Below are 15,102 nucleotides of genomic sequence, written 5' to 3'. Positions count from 1 at the left end.
CCCAAATTTTTCACATCTTCTTCCATATCTTAAAAAGTATACAAATTGGCATTTCCAAAAAATTCGAACATTGGGCATCCGTGCAATCTCAAAACACAACAAAGATGGGCACATAGAAAATTAATACGAAACAAAAAAAAGAGAAAAAAAAAAAACACAGAGGTGCACAATGCCCAGTCTCTGCTCATATGAACGTGCTCCACACGGGTCGCTTTTTATATATACATATTTAGACAGATATATATCAAAAGGCAGAGAGAGAGACAGACAGAGAGGCAGAGACAGAGAGAGAGACAGAGCGACAGAGAGAGAGGGAGAGACAGAGACAGAGACAGAGAGAGAGAGAGTGAGAGAGAGAGAGAGAGAGAGAGAGAGAGAGAGAGAGAGAGAGAGAGAGAGAGAGAGAGAGAGAGAGAGAGAGAGAGAGAGAGAGAGAGAGAGAGAGAGAGAGAGAGAGAGAGAGAGAGAGAGAGAGAGAGAGAGAGAGAGGAGTTGAACAAACACGAACAACCGTTCAAGTTCTCGTTGACAAACACGCTTTATTTGATATGGCAGAAAATGCAGAAACGGCGATGTGAAAGAGATGCAGAGTGCAAATGGCACGACTATCCGTACATTCAAAGGAGTCGAAGATGACTGCGCCTTAAAACCGCGGAAGAGTTCAAAGGGCACCATAAAGCACAACTGAGGGCTAATGAGCAATGGCGTTACTCAATCGTTGCGCTTTGACAGGGTGGTCGTCATCTGGAAGAACGTCTTCGGTGAGACGCTGGCGTCGATGGCCGGATGGTTGCCAGAGGATGGCAGAAAGCAATAATCCTGGAGACTGAGATACACTCGCGCCAGGCTCGCGGAAGGAGGGCGAGCGGCGGGATGGTCAGAATGAACCCCTCAAAAAGTTCATGAGCTCGCCGCGTTCAGTGGCAAGCGCACGTTTGAGAACTTGACCTGCCACCCATCTCGATGCAAACGTTATCTTGGTGCGTTGGAAAGGGTTGCCGTCGGGTAGGACCTCGATGTGAAAGATTCCGTGCGATAGATCTGGCTCAACAGTAAACAGATCCAGGTCGCGAAAAGAGGCGATCGTGCGATTGCTAATCGCCGCGTTCAAACGTCTTTCGGACTCAGACAGAGACAGCTCATCATCGAACACATGACGCGCGATGCCGCCCCAACGATAATACCGCTCCTCGGCAGCTTGCAGTCTCTCTTCAGCTGCGTTCTGCTGGCGGAGGCATGCAACAAGCTCGTCCCACGACCACACTGGCATGAACATCATGGGGTTGGCGTTCTTTTCGAGCAGCTTGCCCAAGCCGCCGCGTGGCGACGTGACGAGTAGCGTGTTAACATTGGAGCTATGGCCAGAACTGCCATCGACGAGGTACCAAGTCTCGGGATTCGGAGCCCAAAGAAGACGGCTGGAAAAGCTGTCGAACGAAATTCTGTCTTGGGTCACAGACTGGTCAGGCTGCAGCACGTAGCGAACGGCGGGTATCGGTTGAGCAGGCTCGTAAACCACCGCCAGCTGAGGATGCTGCAGAAACAAGCGATACACAAAGTAGGCCAGAAAGAACGTCTTGCCGATGCCTGGATTCCCAGTGACAACCCAAGTTGGGCGGACCCGAGGATCCATCCAAAATGGATGTGGTTCAGGATTCGCCGGCGGGTTGATGATTGCATCGAAAAGTCCATCGTAGCAGCTGCGGACCATGAGCACTGATCCCAGTGTGGAGTTCCCAAGCCAGAACACGCCGTCAGGCAGAGTCAAGAACCTCGTTACTTGGGCTTGAGGCGGGTCGTCCACCTCGTTGGCATCAGGATCCCGTCGAAAGACCTGCTCGGTCACTTGGCCGGCGTGAAGAGCTTGCCAAAATCTGACAAGCTGGTCGTGGTTGGTCGCTGCCAAACAGTCGAAAAAGAGAGATGAAAGTGAGAATTTTCAACGTCGTGTCTGTATTTCTTCGGCACAAGCGATTGTTTTTTTCCAACACAATGGAAGACGCACAGGCTTGAAGGGCTGGGGCTTGGTGGCGAGTCGCTGCGAGATCAGCGCCTGTCGTAGCTTGCAAGCGTTGCTGCTCGTTAGAAGCCGCCTGATGACCCTCCAGGCGAGGTCGTTGAATGTCATCAGGTTGGCGGTCTTGAGTGGGCGAGGCAGGTCGGACGGCACCATGAAGCTGTTGCTGTTGGTCGCCTGTTGCGGCGTTGACTTGAGGGCGGGAAAGGTTGAGATCTGCCATTTTTGGAAAAAAAGCAGAGAAAGCAGACAAAGAGAAATGGCCCACCCCGGTCTCTAAAGCCGTTCGAGACTTGCTGAGCGAAAAAAAAAAACCAAGGCAGTGCACCAAGGCAAACAAGCAGAAAAAAATGTATCAAAAATACAAAGACGTGCAGAACTTGCATTCGGGTTGCCATCACTGCAAAGTCTCATCAAGCAGTTCATCTTTTACTTCCTGGGCGACAAATAGCAGCGGGAATGCTAAAGTTGTAGCAAACAGGAAGAAGAACGCGGCGAAATCACGCGTCGCGTTCTTGAGAATCGACAAGAGGGCCGAGCCAATTGGCAACAGTCGCATGATGGGAGATCCGCCGAATGGACTCGGGGTAAAGACCGACTATTAGAAAGCAAGTCAAGAGCAACAAACCACCAAGAATTTCAAGTGAGAAGGTTGAAATAAAGAAGCATCTTTTCGACCAAAAGCGTTGGATTGTTCTTCACGTTACCATAAGAAGCGGCAAAAGATTGCCTTCAAATACTGCAAAGGTCGCTTCCATGACAGCAAAAGCTACAATGATGGACTGCAATATAACAACCAGATGAGCTCCGGAGCAATACAGTGACAACAGCGACTCGGCTTGTTCCCCCATTCAATCGCGTACCATTCCGTGAAGCAACGGGTAATCGTAACCCTCACTTAAAACTCGGTGCAGAACAACAAACTCGGTACCCTTGATCTCAGGATCAGCCAACAGAGCTCGAAGCGCCTCACCAGCAAGAAGCAACCCCAGCAGCGCGGCGAGAAGCAACCGATAGGCGGGCCAACCCCAAGCTGCAGCTGATTTCGGCTGGAGTGGTGTTGGCTGTTTTGGCGTTGCCTGTTGGGCTGGTGCGACTTGTTGCTTGGGTGTGTGCGGACCAGCTGCTGGTCGTTCTTGCGCGGGTGGTGCGACTGGTGCTGCCGTTGCGGCAGTGGTTGTTGCTGGACTACGACGATGGACGAGCTTTGCGTCGGTCTCGTGGTGGCTGGCTTGCGACGCAGCGCGTTCCCTCTGCTCGGCCGGACTGTCTTGTTTCTCTTGCTTGCTCGTTTCAGTTGTACTACTTGTGGTTGGAGTGACCTCGTCTGCTTGGTTGGACTCGGGCTTGGTCGTTGCTGTCGCGGCGGTTGTCTCGCTCGCTGCCACGACGCTGCCTCCGTGGTGCGCGTGCGAGTGTGCCTGAGGCGTCTCCTTGATCAACCCAGCATCAGCAGTAGCATCAGCATTAGCATTCGCAGCACTGGGCTCAGCACTCGTCGCTGTCTCGGTCGCCACCACTTGTCCTCGAGGTCGCTCATACTCTTCTCCCTGCTGAGCAGTCGCCGTGGCCGTCGCCGTCGCCGTCGCAGTTGATGTCGTTGCACCATCGGCATGGCTGTGCTGCGCTTCCGTCGATGTGGCTCGCGATGTCTCTGCCAGTGCTTGGAGGCGGTTTCCAGCGTTCGCCATGATGCGTTGCCGCCGTCGTTCGCGCGCTGCTTCAGCTGCGTCCATTGCAATAGAAGGAGAAAGACTGAAATGAAATGAAACGACAAATCTGAGAAAGCAAACGAAAAACAAAACAAAGCAAAGCAACAAAAAAAAACTCGCATTCCCAAAAAATCGCGTCAAAACTTACAACAATCTTGGAAAAACAAAAACAAACAAAAAACAAACAGCAAAAAGTTCTCAGAATTGCACTCAAAAAGGACAAAAAAAGTAAATCTGTTTTTTTTTTTCCCACTCTTTCTTCTTCTTCTTGTTCTTTCTCTCTTCTCTCTTTGTATTGATTTCTATTGATTTCTATTGATTCTTTGTCATGAAGCAGCCAAACAAGCATCGCCGTGACTGGCTGGCTGTCATTGCCGTGGTCACGATGGCGATGTTGATGATCACCACTGCTGCTGCTGCTGCTGCTGCTGCTGCTGCTGAATCGCCCGCCTCGCTGCTGCTGCTGCTGGACGATCCGCCGCGCGTTGCTGCAGTGATGAAGCGGCTGTACGACGTTGACTACGAGACGCGGTTTGTGGACAACAGGGCGACGAGCACGGAGGACGACGAGTGGCCGACGCTGGCGTACGGCGGAGTCCTGCGACCGCTCTTTGGATTCTCATACACGTACCACGCATCACCCTCATCCGATGCATCCAACGGCGATGGCGATCGCGATGGCAAGAAGAAGCCGGGGTACATGGGCCAGCCAATCCCGCCAAAGATCCAGGGCGACATCCGCAGGGCGCGCAGGAGGGCCTCCAACCACCCAGCCGCAGTCCTCCCGCTGCGCCAGGTCGCCAACGCTGCGATTCCAGTCAATCTCCACGGCGCGCGCGTCAGTGCAAGCGATCCAAGCATCATCCACATTGTCAAGGTAAAGAAAGCCATTTCGAAGCCAATCTGGACGAGCCACGTCAAGGTTTGGTGGGGAACAAGACGCGTGACTCCTGACCTGGATGCTCATCTGCATCCTTGAGCATCGGGCATGAAGCCGATGAGTAGTCTCGCAGAGAACGAGAGAACGAGAGAACGAGAGAGAGACAGGAAACAAACCACAAAAAGTTCAATGTCTGGCTCTGACTCACGGAGAATTCTTGTGCGGTGACGCAGAATGCAGCGCTGCCTGTGATCGAATCACACGCCAACGAGTGCTTCAATCCGCAAAACACAGTCCTGCCAACAATCGCCGAAGTTCGCATTCTCGTGAGTTTTTCGCAAATGTACTTGTTGTCGAGCCGATTCTGCCATTTCAACCACCCCCCCCGCCTCGCACACTCACACTCTCTCTCACACACACACGCTCTGTCTCTTACACACATGCTACAGGAACTGCTGCACACCAAGAATGGACACAGTCCGATCGACTCGCTGAGCGAGGATGACATCCGCCAATCACTCTCGTTTGGTCGCACCGTTTCCCTCGCGCTCGAGTGGGAGTACAGCTGCGCGTGGTGTTGCATTGCCCTGGGATGTGGTGCTGGTGAGACCTGGATCCGACACACACACCGCATGGCTTTTACGCAAAACTTTGCAGACAACACGGTGCATCTCTTCGCTCACACCTGGTTTGACACGCCGCTGAGCCTGGCGCGTGAAGCGGATGCTCGAACGTACGATGCCATGTCGGAAAAGGAGGCGCGTGCTGTGGAAGCAAACGGTCTGCTCTTGCGCTACGACATGAATGCGGCTAAAGTCACCGAGTCGGATGCCGTCTCAGCATCCTCCCAGGCTGCCGAGAAGAATCACTATACCGCCTCCTCTTCTCTCTCCACGCCCTTCCCGATCTCGTCCGTCTACTCCATCCACCAATCCGAGGCCGTGCGCTCGACCCGCTACTTCCGGCGAACCGATTCCCGCTTGACAGCTGCCGCGCCAACCCGCTCCTCGGCTGCGCCCCTCAAAGTGGTTTCGTTTAACATTTGGAATGCCAACGGTCGCGGCGAAGCCAAGTATAACTCCCGCATGGACCACATCGGCAGTATCCTGCATGAGGCCCAGGCCGACATTGTCGCACTGCAAGAAGTTCGATTTGACGATTCCTTGGTTCATTCGCTGCCCCCAGCCAACCAAGCCAGCGATCTTCTTCGCTATCTTCCAGGGTATCAGGTGAGCCGGGGGTGGGGCTTGAGGGCGGCGGGGCGGCGGGGGAGTGGCGGCGAAAATGATACCGACAGTTCAAACTTCAATGGTTGCTCATGGGCTTTTTTTTTTTTTGGTTCCTGCTGCACTTTTGTTTGCCTTTTTTTTTGTTGTTTTTGGCCAAACCCGTCTAGTTTGCCTTCCAACCTGCCATGTCCTACCCTCTTGATCTCACGGGACGCGTGGAGGAAGGCCTCGCCATTTACTCGCGATACCCCATTTTGAATACGGGCTACCTGCTCCTGCCGCGCATCCCGGAGGATCCCCACCAGCGCATTCTCTTCCATGCTGAAATTGATGTCCCGAGCGTGGGCGTTGTCGATGTTGTGGTCTCCCATTTCTCGCTCGTGGACTCGGCGCGGTCGGTAGCGGCCTTGCGTGTCTACGACTTTTTGCGCAAGCTCGCGCGGGACAGTCCGCGCCCGCAGCTCTTCATGGGCGATCTGAACGCCACGCCACTGTCCACCGCCATGCAATTCCTGAATGGAAATGTCACTCTTCGGAACATTCGCGTCGGCGACATGCGCGATGTTTGGCTGGCGTTGCGACCCGAGCCGTCGTACGACCCGCGAACGGACGACAAGCTCCCACACGCGCCACCATCGGATCATCCGCTTTATGGCATGACGTTCAATACCCACGCCAACTTTTTGAGCAAGCGCATCGACTACATGTACCTCCGCCAACCTGCTGGCTCGCCCTCCGTTCTCCGACCACGGTCGATTGATGTGATTGGGCAGCATCCTCGTGATGGTCAAATGCCTTCTGACCATGTTGGTCTTGTTGCAGAGTTTGATCCCGTGGTTGCCTAAGAGGCACAGCAACAAGAGAGATGCGCGATGTTTTATGTTTTTGATGTTGTTTGTATTTCTACCCTTCCCCGTGCTGTCTGAGCAAAGTACAGTACAATTTACTGCTTGTTTTTTTCATTTGGGCCATATCGTGCATTTCGTTGGACATCAACACCAACCTAAATCCCGCGAGTTTGCCATCTCAGTCTTTTATTTCTTGTTGTTTTTCCACTCATTTCCCCCCCCCCCAACCCAACCATGGCGTTCGCAGTCCACCCAAAGCACGACTGTCCTCATGTTGAAACAGACGCACTGAGCCCATTCAACGCATCGCAGCATCCACAGACAGAAGAGAACAATCCGCACTCCAAGCCATGCCGCACGTGCGGCGATCCGACCGAGAACTGGGTGTGCCTGCAGGTAATATCGAAGTGGCTCAGATTGACAAGAATCGCTGGTGGGCGGCGATTGCGCTCAAACTGCGTTTCCACCTTCAATGTCTCGATCGTGCTCAACCTGAACTGAAATCAACTTGTCAGTGCCTTGCTGTGCATTGTGGACGCGAGATCAACGGGTGTGCTGCAGTGCACGGCGGCGAAGCGAGCCATCCGATTGTCCTCAGCCTCGCAGACCACAGCATCTGGTGCTATGCGTGCGACAGCTACATTACGCACCCGTTGCTGACGCCGTGGTACGAGCACATCTACCGGTTCAAGTTTGGCACGACGCCCGCGCCAATTCACGGCGTTCCCGCTGATCTCTTTGCCGCTGAGAGCACGCCCGCTGCTGCTACTGCTGCTGCTACTGTTGCTGCCAGTACTGGTGCTGCTAGTACGAGTCGAGACACTGCCGCCACTACACCCACTGACTCGGGAAAGGCGACGCCGAGTGGTGCTATTTCAAGCGACTGCGCTGCGTCAGCGTCCAAGACTGATGACGAGACTCAGCCGCGGCAGAGATCGTACACGCTCGCTCAGGGATCCAAGCTGCCCAAGCATGTTGTGATTGACCGGATTAAGGGCGTCGTGTTTGGCCAGGCCATTGGCGACGCTTTTGGCCTCGCCACCGAATTCATGTCCGTCGCTCAGGCCCTGGAAGCGTACGGCCCAGACGGACCGGCGGATTACTCCAAGATTGTGCGGGATCGTCACCGCTCGCGTTGGGTGCAGGGCGATTGGACCGACGACACCGACCAGATGATTGTCATCATGCGAAGCCTGATCAAGAACAATGGCAAAGTCGTTGTGCAAGATATTGCCGAAGGCTTGCTGCACTGGGTGGAGCACGGGTTTCCCGAGGTTGGGGACGTTCGAGGTCTTGGTTTGGGTAATACTGTTGGTACGTTCGTTTTCTTTGATTGAGTGTCTGACAGGTGAGTGCAAACAAAGTGTCCGTGTCGTTGTCTCACTCGCCTTTCCTTCATGTGACGTTTGATTTGATGCATTCTCACCAGGGGAGGTTGTCGAGCACCCAGATTTCACCAAGGATCCACACGGCGTGGCTCAGATGGTGTGGGAGAAAGGCGGGTAAGTCCAAGGATTAACGATTTGGTTTGGTGATTTCGACGCAGACATTCTTGCCTCCTCACTCATCATCATCATTGTAACACCCCCCCCCCCTTCATCTGACTGGAAAAAAAACAGCAAACGAGCTGCTGCGAACGGCGGTGTGATGAGAACTGCAATCTTGGGCGTGCTGGATTACAATGGTTTGTCGGCGCATCTTCCAACCCCGTTTATTTGTTTTGTGTGTGGACATGCAAAAAAAGAGTACAGCATTAACTTTGGGGCATGTTGGCTAAACAGACATCGCCAAAGTCATCGAGAACACCCGCAACGTTTGCAAAATTACTCACGCAGATCCTCGATGCATTGCGTCGTGTGTCTCTGTCACCACTGCCATTGCGCTGATTCTTCAAGGAGCATTCGATTGCTCTGACAGTGAGCAGCAGAAAGCATTGGTGCAACGCGCGTATGAGGTACAGTTGCTACAGTTTGGACTGTATGCAGTTCGTAGTTGTCGTGCATTCATCTCGCATTGCTGTTCACGTTCTTCCAGTACGGCGAGCGCGAGATGACCGAGCCCGAGCACATCGAGGACTACCGCAAGCACGTGTTTGCAGAGAGCCTACAGGCTCTGGATCTGTGTTCTCAAGGAATGGGGTATGCGAGTCTGTGCAAAAAACATCTCAACTTGTTCGTTTTGGCGTGTGTGCTCACCTTCTCCAATCGCTCAGATACACACTCAAGACCTTGGGATGCGGATTCTACGCCCTCCGCGGATCCCCATCCTTTGAAGGTGGCCTGCGTCAAGTCACCATGTGTGCCGGAGATGCTGACACGTAAGTTTTGTGATTATTGGGAATTCCAAGGGGCCCTATCCTGCCCCTCTCTCATCGTCTCGTGGTGGATTGTTCATGGGTGATAGAAATGCCGCGGTATTTGGCGCTTTGGCGGGGGCGAAGGTCGGATTCAACAAGCTGCCAACACACCTACGGGATACGCTGCCATACATTGAGTGGATTATGACGTTTATCAACCAGCTGCTTGATATCATGCACTTGACAACCAATTCGTCCGATCCGCTCTACTTGAACCGCAAAGGGGTGACTCGTTAAATGAGTATCCATTTTGTTGTTATTGTTGTCTTGTTGTGCAAAAAGATACCAAAAAAAGTTTGCAAAAAAAACTATGCAAACATCCGTTCATCAAACATCACGCAGTCACTGCATGGACGAGCCCAGCCACTCACGAACGAGAGAGTTCGGAATCGAGTCGATTTTCGCATCTCCGGCGAGTTTGCGCAGGATGGCAAGACGAGAAGCGTCAGGTTTGGCGGCAAAGCGGAGCAGCGGTTGATAGGTGAGCAGGTCACGAACGGGCTCGTGGAGCTGGCATGCGAGGATGGCCGTTAGAATGGATTGCCGGGACGCAGCCAATTTGGCAACGAGTACATCCCCGCTTTCTGCCGGGTTTTCTGCGGGTTGCAACAATCCCACATCAGCGCTGTCCGTATTCGCATCCGCACTGACGTTGCTGGACAGGGGGAGCGCCCAGACGCCGTGCTCAAACGCGAACGCAACGACGTGGTGCAGCGCCACGCCATAGAGCACAGAAGACCAGGCACGCTGCGCCTGGCCAGCGAGTAGAGCGCGCGCCATGGCCTCCAAGAGCGGCACGTCCAGTTCCAGCGGGTCGAGCAGGTGCGCGGGATGGAAGGGCAGATCGCGCACAGGATCAACCAAGAGCATGCGCAAAGCATCCGAATGCTCCGTCCACAGCATGCGCCGAGCAGCTGCAGTCCCTGGGGACACGCTTGGAATCTGACACAAAAGAACAAACGACCCAAAAACGGGGTCGCTGAAGGACACGCCGAGGAAGCGCTGGACAAACTCACGATACATGGCATCGAAGCGAGGCACAGTCATATCCGTCAAGTGAAGGGGGCGTCGGCGTTGCAGAGTCGCGGGCTTTGTTGCGGGAGGCGGCGGCGGCGGAAGCAGCGTTGCAAAGAGAGCGCTGCTGCTCGGCAAAGCGTCCCCGGAAGGCGCAGTCCACGCTGGTGCACGCTCCGTGATGAGGCTCGTCGGAGCGCCCGCCAACTGACTGTGAGACACGACATTGGCGAGCAGGGTGCGCAGGCACGCTTGCACTTGGTCGTCGCGCCAGCCGTCGCCTTGCGTGAGAAAAACGAGCATCATTCGAGCAACCTTGACTCCAAGGGCAACGGCACAAGCCGTGGTGTGAGCACCGTGCAAAAGCTCAAAGTAGGCAACAAACTGCAGCGTCTCAGCCTGAATGGCAGTCACATGGTCAACATTCTGGTCGCCAAAGAACGCCCTGTTGTCCTTCTTGCGCAGCTCAAACAATGGTCCCACGCTCGCAAGCAGCTTTGTTGCGTCGCTCTGGAATTTGGCGATCGGGCCATACATCCAGTCCGCGGGCGGTGGAAACTGCTTGCCAGAAGGGAGAACGAACGAGCCGAGCCGCAAGGGCAGGTGCGAATGACGCGCTTCAGCGTGAGAAATGGTCGCGGTCGGAGCCAGCAAGTGTAGATAGGCGCCTCGCAACACTTCAGCACCGCGAGGTTGCCGCAGCAGATTCTCAGCCTTCCACCCCAGTGCGACGAGGTCGGTGGGTGCAGTTGCGACTTTCTCGAAAAACACGGCATGCGCATCCTCGGTGGATGCAAAGTCGCGTGTGACCGGTCGCGTTAATACATGCACAAGCAGGTGCTTGGCGAGATACTCGTCGCCCGAATGCAAGCGCTCGAAAATGCACAGTCCAAGTCGCTGTTGCTTGACTCGAGCAGAAAGGGCCTCCGTCGCCTGCTGCGAGTCCTCCTCGAGTCCAGAGGCGAGCACGCCGTCCCACGCAAGACGAAGAGCCTCGAGGAGCTCAAACGCCACATAGCCTTGCCGCCGACCCACATACCCTGCAAAGCTGGCGGTGCCGGTCGAGGTGGCTGGCTGGCCCGAGACGATCGCTGCCTCCGCCTCCTGCTGCTGCTTGACGGAGCTGACTGGATTTTGTTGAGTGTACGCCGCAATGTAGGCGTCCGCGAAAGGCGAGACGACTGCCGGCAATACAGCAGCAGCGAAGGCGGGATCGCTGACCAGCAACGCATTCACAAACCGCAGCAACGAGAGCGCGAGCTCAAGCGCGTCGTCAAAGTGTGAAAAGCGCTGCCGAATGGGCAGCGACGGCAACGCGGCAAGAGATGAAGATGCCTCGAAGATGGCCGAAAGCGCGGCTGTCAAGTTTGCATCTTCCGAACCCAGACGCTCTGCTGCCGCGATGGGCAGCCGACTCAACGTTTGGGGCAACAAGCTCAGCACACGGGGAAGCAGCACCGTCCGAACACACGCTCCAACGCGAACTTGCACCGCATCTTGAGCTGGCACTTGCTGACGAGCGCCGCTCGTGTAGACGCTGAAAAACCGAAAGCACGCAGATGTGATGCGAGACTGCACCGACAGCACAAACATCGCACGGTCTTGCAATTGCTGATCGCGGGCGTGAGACACGACAAGAGAGCAGTTTGCGAGCAACAGCGCAATCGGCTCGTGCAGATCTGCCGCGTGCGACCAGTGCACCGCGTGCGTGGGCACGGCCTGCTGGGGATCGGCGGCCACGATGGTCAGCGCAGCCGCAAGGTTGACAAAGGCAACCGTCCAGTCCAACAAGTTGGCAGCAATAGCTTGCCCGCGTGGAAGGTCCAGCAGCGTCGCCGACAAGAGTGTGCTCCAATCCAGTCGCGCAACAGCCAAGAACTGCTCCATCATGGATCCAAACAAGGTCTTCCAAGGATCACAGTACAGGCCATACAGCGCCAATGCGCGCCAAAGGTTGAGCGTTTCGATGGCCAAGGCAAACCGAGCATCCACATCCTCGGCAGACATCGAATCGGCACGAGCGAGCTCGACGAGATGGTCCAGGCCGGCGGCAGGTTCCAGCTCGCCCAGGGCATCCACTGGGCCTTGAAGGAGGAAAGGCATGACGGCTTGGGGTACGCTGTTGGAAATCAACGTGGTGGCAAGCGAGCGGTCGACTTGGGTGATGACACGCATCAATTTGATGGCAAGAGCACGCGGCTTGGCGTACACGTCGGCAGCGCTTTGAGGCGATGCGCCAGCAACCGCCGGCAGTTGAGTGGCAAGGAAGGCGTCGCGAATATACGTGATCAAGCGAGGTGTGTTTACAATGTGGGAGGCACCTTGGAACGAATGACGGGCAATGCGAATGAGAATGCGCAAAACGTCGTCCGCCACACCGGGAAGTTGGCACACTTCGAGAATGTAACGCAGGCGATCAAGGAGCTGCATATCAAGAAAGCCAATGACAATATCGTGCTTGGCCTTTTGCTCGTCTGTTAGTTGCGGCGCATCATTGTCGTCATTCATGTCGAAGGACTGCTGCTTGCGTTCCTGCTGCTGCTGTTCCTGCGCAGCCGTGGCGAGCTGCACGGTCGGCCGGAACGAGGGCAGCTCGTAGCCTCGGTACGCAAACAAAAAGTTGTCGTCCAAATATCGCTCTTCCGGCGCGCTGACGCTTCGCGAAGCGACAAATTCAGTATCGAGCTGCTGCTGGCGACGAGACGGCTGGAGAGGCTGCGAGCTTGCTGAACGCGAGGAGGCAGCAGCATCGGCCGCCGCCAGGGTCCGGCGCCTCGTGTCGGACGCATGTAGACCCGGGCATGAAAGGCTGGCGAGACAGCGAATGGCCGCCGCCATCACGCTCGAGTGGGTGCTGTCAAGCGCATGCCGAAGCACAAGCGGCAGGGAAATGCCATCAACGAGCGTCTCCAATACGGACGCGTGGATTGAATTGGCGAATTGGCCGAGCCAAGCGTTGCCGGCAATGTTGGCGAGCAGGTTGAGCGCCAGCACGTTTTGTGCCGGCAAAGCCGACCGAGCGAGAATCAGCAGCTCGCCAATGGTGTATCCTGCAGCGTCCGGCTCGTCTCCGTGATGGTGCAGCGCGCGGTCGGCCGGGATGTCTGCGCCAAGCGGCACAACCGCGCCTTGAAAGTCAAAGCGAACTTTGGTCCCGGGAGCATTTGCACCGGCTGCCTCTTGCTGTGCTTGATCGCGAGGGGTCTGGACATCCAGTGTCCCGTCCGCGCGCTGAGTAATGTTGAGCATGCCAGTGGTGTTGGAAGACGAGGAGGTTGCTGCATCAGGGCTGGTCTCGGCGGATTGGCTGGGAGCGTGCTGCTGCGGAAAAGCCGCCATTGGCTTGTCGGCAGGCGTGACAATCCAGGCCAATTTGTCCTGTTCAACCACATCCATGTTCACCCACTCCTTGTTGCTGCGATGGTTGGCATCAAGCAGGGTGTCGAGGGCACGCTTGGCTTCGGCTGCGTCCGGATCGCTCGGCAGCAGAGTGTCGTTGGCTGGCGCGGCAGCCTCTACTTGAGCGGGGAGCGATGCAACCGACGCAGCACCCACAGAAGACGAGGATGCTGAGTTGGAGGGATCACTGGCAGCATTCGGAATCGGCACACTGCCCGACGAGTTGGGCTGTTGTTGGCGCTTGCCCGTGGTGAGCAACCGAATCGCGTCTGGACCAAGCAGGCGGCGAATCTCTTCTTGGGCTTCAAGAATTTCAGCTTTGCTCATCGACGAAAGTCGGTTGTCGTTCTCAGTAGCAATCTGATCGCGCTCAGATGTTGGCAGAGGCGCAAGAAAGTCCACCTCAGAGTTCTTGGCGGGCCCTGCAGCCGTGTCTGGAACAACGAGCGGCTTGATGACGAGTTTGTCACTCAACTTGATAATGTCGCGCTCAACAATGAGAGGTTTACTGCTTGCAGCCTGCTCGACTTGCGGCAATGTCGCTGCTGGAATCTTGGACGCCGGCGGACGATCGGCGCTACCCAATTGGGCTTGCGCGGCGTCGATGGCTCGCTGCTTGTCCACCTCGCGCTGCGCATCAAACATCTGGCTAAAGATGCTGCGCTTTGACTTTGGGCCTTCTGGCTGCTTGAGCTGCGTGAAGTTGAGACCTGACGTCGAGTCTGGCTGTTCCGACGCTTGCAAGGCTCGCCAGTCCACTGACTGAGCAGCTGGGAAGCCACGCTCCAATGGCACGCTGGCCACACGAGGTGTAAACACGACGCGCTCCTTTTCCACAACGCGGCTCAGCAAAGCAGACATGCTGGTGTCTTGGCCTGTGTACACAAATTGTTGAATGACTTGTTTTCACCAGCGACCAATCCATGAAAAAAAAAAAAAAATAGAAAAGCAGAGCATCCTTACGATCCATTTCTTCAAACATGTCTAGAGCGATTCTGCCAGTCGGAACGCTTTCTTCCATGCCATCCATCATGACATCCGACGACCGAACGGCGGGTGCGGCTCTGCTCAGCTGAGCTTGTGCTGCGCGTTGTTGTTCCTGCAACAAACCATTGAAAGCCCAATCCCAAGCAAAAGTGAGCAAAAAAACTCGAGCAATCTTTTTGGTGTAATATCCAACTATGCATGAACACAAACCTCGATGCGTTGGAGTGCAAACTTGGAGGGCTTCTTGGTCGTGCCAGCGGTGGAAGCAGATGAGGAGGAAGCGACTACGTTCGCACCGCTCGAGTGGGCCACGCTTGCGTCTCCAGCAGCAGCCAGCGCCGCGCCAGTGAGTTGGATGACATCGCGCGCAGGAGCTGGTGCGCTCGGTCGTGCAGCAGCAGCAGCAGCAGTCGAAGGAGTAGAAGGAGTAGAAGTCGTCGAAGTAGAGACCAACGACGACGACGACGCAGCAACAGCGACAGGTGGCGCCGCTCGCCTCAAGCTGGCTGCAGCTGGGCGCGCACCGCTGGATTCAAACTCGTGCTGTAGACGCATCAGTTCGGCTTGATCTGCATCGGCGCCGTCTGAGGCTGCAGGTTGCCGTCTCGATCGCGCGCTCGGGTGCGTCGACATGTGGACGATCGAACACAAAAGTAAGGA

At 55.6% G+C, this 15,102-nt stretch overlaps 5 protein-coding genes across 5 annotated transcripts; 2 read left to right on the top strand and 3 right to left on the bottom strand.

Moving 5' to 3' along the window:
- Nucleotides 1-520: 520 nt before the first annotated feature.
- On the bottom strand, nucleotides 521-2,370 carry CAOG_08836 (hypothetical protein). Its single transcript, XM_011272175.1, has 2 exons — nucleotides 2,006-2,370; nucleotides 521-1,899 (listed from the first exon to the last, which is right to left on the bottom strand). Exons 1-2 carry the CDS (start codon nucleotides 2,238-2,240, stop codon nucleotides 878-880), a joined length of 1,257 nt encoding a protein of 418 aa, XP_011270477.1. The 5' UTR covers nucleotides 2,241-2,370; the 3' UTR covers nucleotides 521-877.
- Nucleotides 2,314-3,764, bottom strand: CAOG_08835 (hypothetical protein). Its single transcript, XM_011272174.1, has 3 exons — nucleotides 2,881-3,764; nucleotides 2,725-2,799; nucleotides 2,314-2,615 (listed from the first exon to the last, which is right to left on the bottom strand). Exons 1-3 carry the CDS (start codon nucleotides 3,751-3,753, stop codon nucleotides 2,415-2,417), a joined length of 1,149 nt encoding a protein of 382 aa, XP_011270476.1. The 5' UTR covers nucleotides 3,754-3,764; the 3' UTR covers nucleotides 2,314-2,414.
- Nucleotides 3,765-3,995: 231 nt separating this feature from the next.
- CAOG_04872 (hypothetical protein) lies at nucleotides 3,996-6,791 on the top strand. The gene is made up of 4 exons (XM_004347573.2): nucleotides 3,996-4,606; nucleotides 4,843-4,935; nucleotides 5,059-5,838; nucleotides 6,006-6,791. Exons 1-4 carry the CDS (start codon nucleotides 4,058-4,060, stop codon nucleotides 6,681-6,683), a joined length of 2,100 nt encoding a protein of 699 aa, XP_004347623.2. The 5' UTR covers nucleotides 3,996-4,057; the 3' UTR covers nucleotides 6,684-6,791.
- A 92-nt stretch (nucleotides 6,792-6,883) lies between these two features.
- Nucleotides 6,884-9,373, top strand: CAOG_04871 (ADP-ribosylglycohydrolase). Its single transcript, XM_004347572.2, has 8 exons — nucleotides 6,884-7,082; nucleotides 7,202-8,000; nucleotides 8,116-8,188; nucleotides 8,306-8,370; nucleotides 8,468-8,640; nucleotides 8,721-8,824; nucleotides 8,899-9,003; nucleotides 9,090-9,373. Exons 1-8 carry the CDS (start codon nucleotides 6,921-6,923, stop codon nucleotides 9,277-9,279), a joined length of 1,671 nt encoding a protein of 556 aa, XP_004347622.1. The 5' UTR covers nucleotides 6,884-6,920; the 3' UTR covers nucleotides 9,280-9,373.
- On the bottom strand, nucleotides 9,174-15,089 carry CAOG_04870 (hypothetical protein). The gene is made up of 3 exons (XM_004347571.2): nucleotides 14,653-15,089; nucleotides 14,419-14,554; nucleotides 9,174-14,330 (listed from the first exon to the last, which is right to left on the bottom strand). Exons 1-3 carry the CDS (start codon nucleotides 15,073-15,075, stop codon nucleotides 9,385-9,387), a joined length of 5,505 nt encoding a protein of 1,834 aa, XP_004347621.1. The 5' UTR covers nucleotides 15,076-15,089; the 3' UTR covers nucleotides 9,174-9,384.
- Between the last annotated feature and the right edge of the window lie 13 nt (nucleotides 15,090-15,102).

Source organism: Capsaspora owczarzaki (assembly GCF_000151315.2).
Source record: "Capsaspora owczarzaki ATCC 30864 unplaced genomic scaffold supercont2.7, whole genome shotgun sequence".
NCBI lineage: Eukaryota > Filasterea > Ministeriida > Capsasporidae > Capsaspora > Capsaspora owczarzaki.
The sequence above is the reverse complement of the archived record's forward strand: the minus strand, read 5'-3'. Positions and strand labels throughout refer to the sequence as shown.

What these genes read in the sequence shown, in the direction of transcription:
- CAOG_08836 (XM_011272175.1), bottom strand. Translation starts at nt 2,240, where the DNA reads ATGGCAGATCTCAACCTTTCCCGCCCTCAAGTCAACGCCGCAACAGGC. An exon ending in AGCCCCAGCCCTTCAAGCCT is followed by an intron (nt 1,900 to 2,005) that starts GTGCGTCTTCCA and finishes ACTGTTTGGCAG; the next exon opens with CGACCAACCACGACCAGCTT.
- CAOG_08835 (XM_011272174.1), bottom strand. Translation starts at nt 3,753, where the DNA reads ATGGACGCAGCTGAAGCAGCGCGCGAACGACGGCGGCAACGCATCATG. An exon ending in ACCCGTTGCTTCACGGAATG is followed by an intron (nt 2,800 to 2,880) that starts GTACGCGATTGA and finishes GTTATATTGCAG; the next exon opens with TCCATCATTGTAGCTTTTGC. An exon ending in ATCTTTTGCCGCTTCTTATG is followed by an intron (nt 2,616 to 2,724) that starts GTAACGTGAAGA and finishes GCTTTCTAATAG; the next exon opens with TCGGTCTTTACCCCGAGTCC.
- CAOG_04872 (XM_004347573.2), top strand. Translation starts at nt 4,058, where the DNA reads ATGAAGCAGCCAAACAAGCATCGCCGTGACTGGCTGGCTGTCATTGCC. An exon ending in GCATCATCCACATTGTCAAG is followed by an intron (nt 4,607 to 4,842) that starts GTAAAGAAAGCC and finishes GCGGTGACGCAG; the next exon opens with AATGCAGCGCTGCCTGTGAT. An exon ending in GCTATCTTCCAGGGTATCAG is followed by an intron (nt 5,839 to 6,005) that starts GTGAGCCGGGGG and finishes AAACCCGTCTAG; the next exon opens with TTTGCCTTCCAACCTGCCAT.
- CAOG_04871 (XM_004347572.2), top strand. Translation starts at nt 6,921, where the DNA reads ATGGCGTTCGCAGTCCACCCAAAGCACGACTGTCCTCATGTTGAAACA. An exon ending in TGGTTTGGGTAATACTGTTG is followed by an intron (nt 8,001 to 8,115) that starts GTACGTTCGTTT and finishes CATTCTCACCAG; the next exon opens with GGGAGGTTGTCGAGCACCCA. An exon ending in TGTGCCGGAGATGCTGACAC is followed by an intron (nt 9,004 to 9,089) that starts GTAAGTTTTGTG and finishes CATGGGTGATAG; the next exon opens with AAATGCCGCGGTATTTGGCG.
- CAOG_04870 (XM_004347571.2), bottom strand. Translation starts at nt 15,075, where the DNA reads ATGTCGACGCACCCGAGCGCGCGATCGAGACGGCAACCTGCAGCCTCA. An exon ending in TTGCACTCCAACGCATCGAG is followed by an intron (nt 14,555 to 14,652) that starts GTTTGTGTTCAT and finishes GGTTTGTTGCAG; the next exon opens with GAACAACAACGCGCAGCACA. An exon ending in CATGTTTGAAGAAATGGATC is followed by an intron (nt 14,331 to 14,418) that starts GTAAGGATGCTC and finishes TTGTGTACACAG; the next exon opens with GCCAAGACACCAGCATGTCT.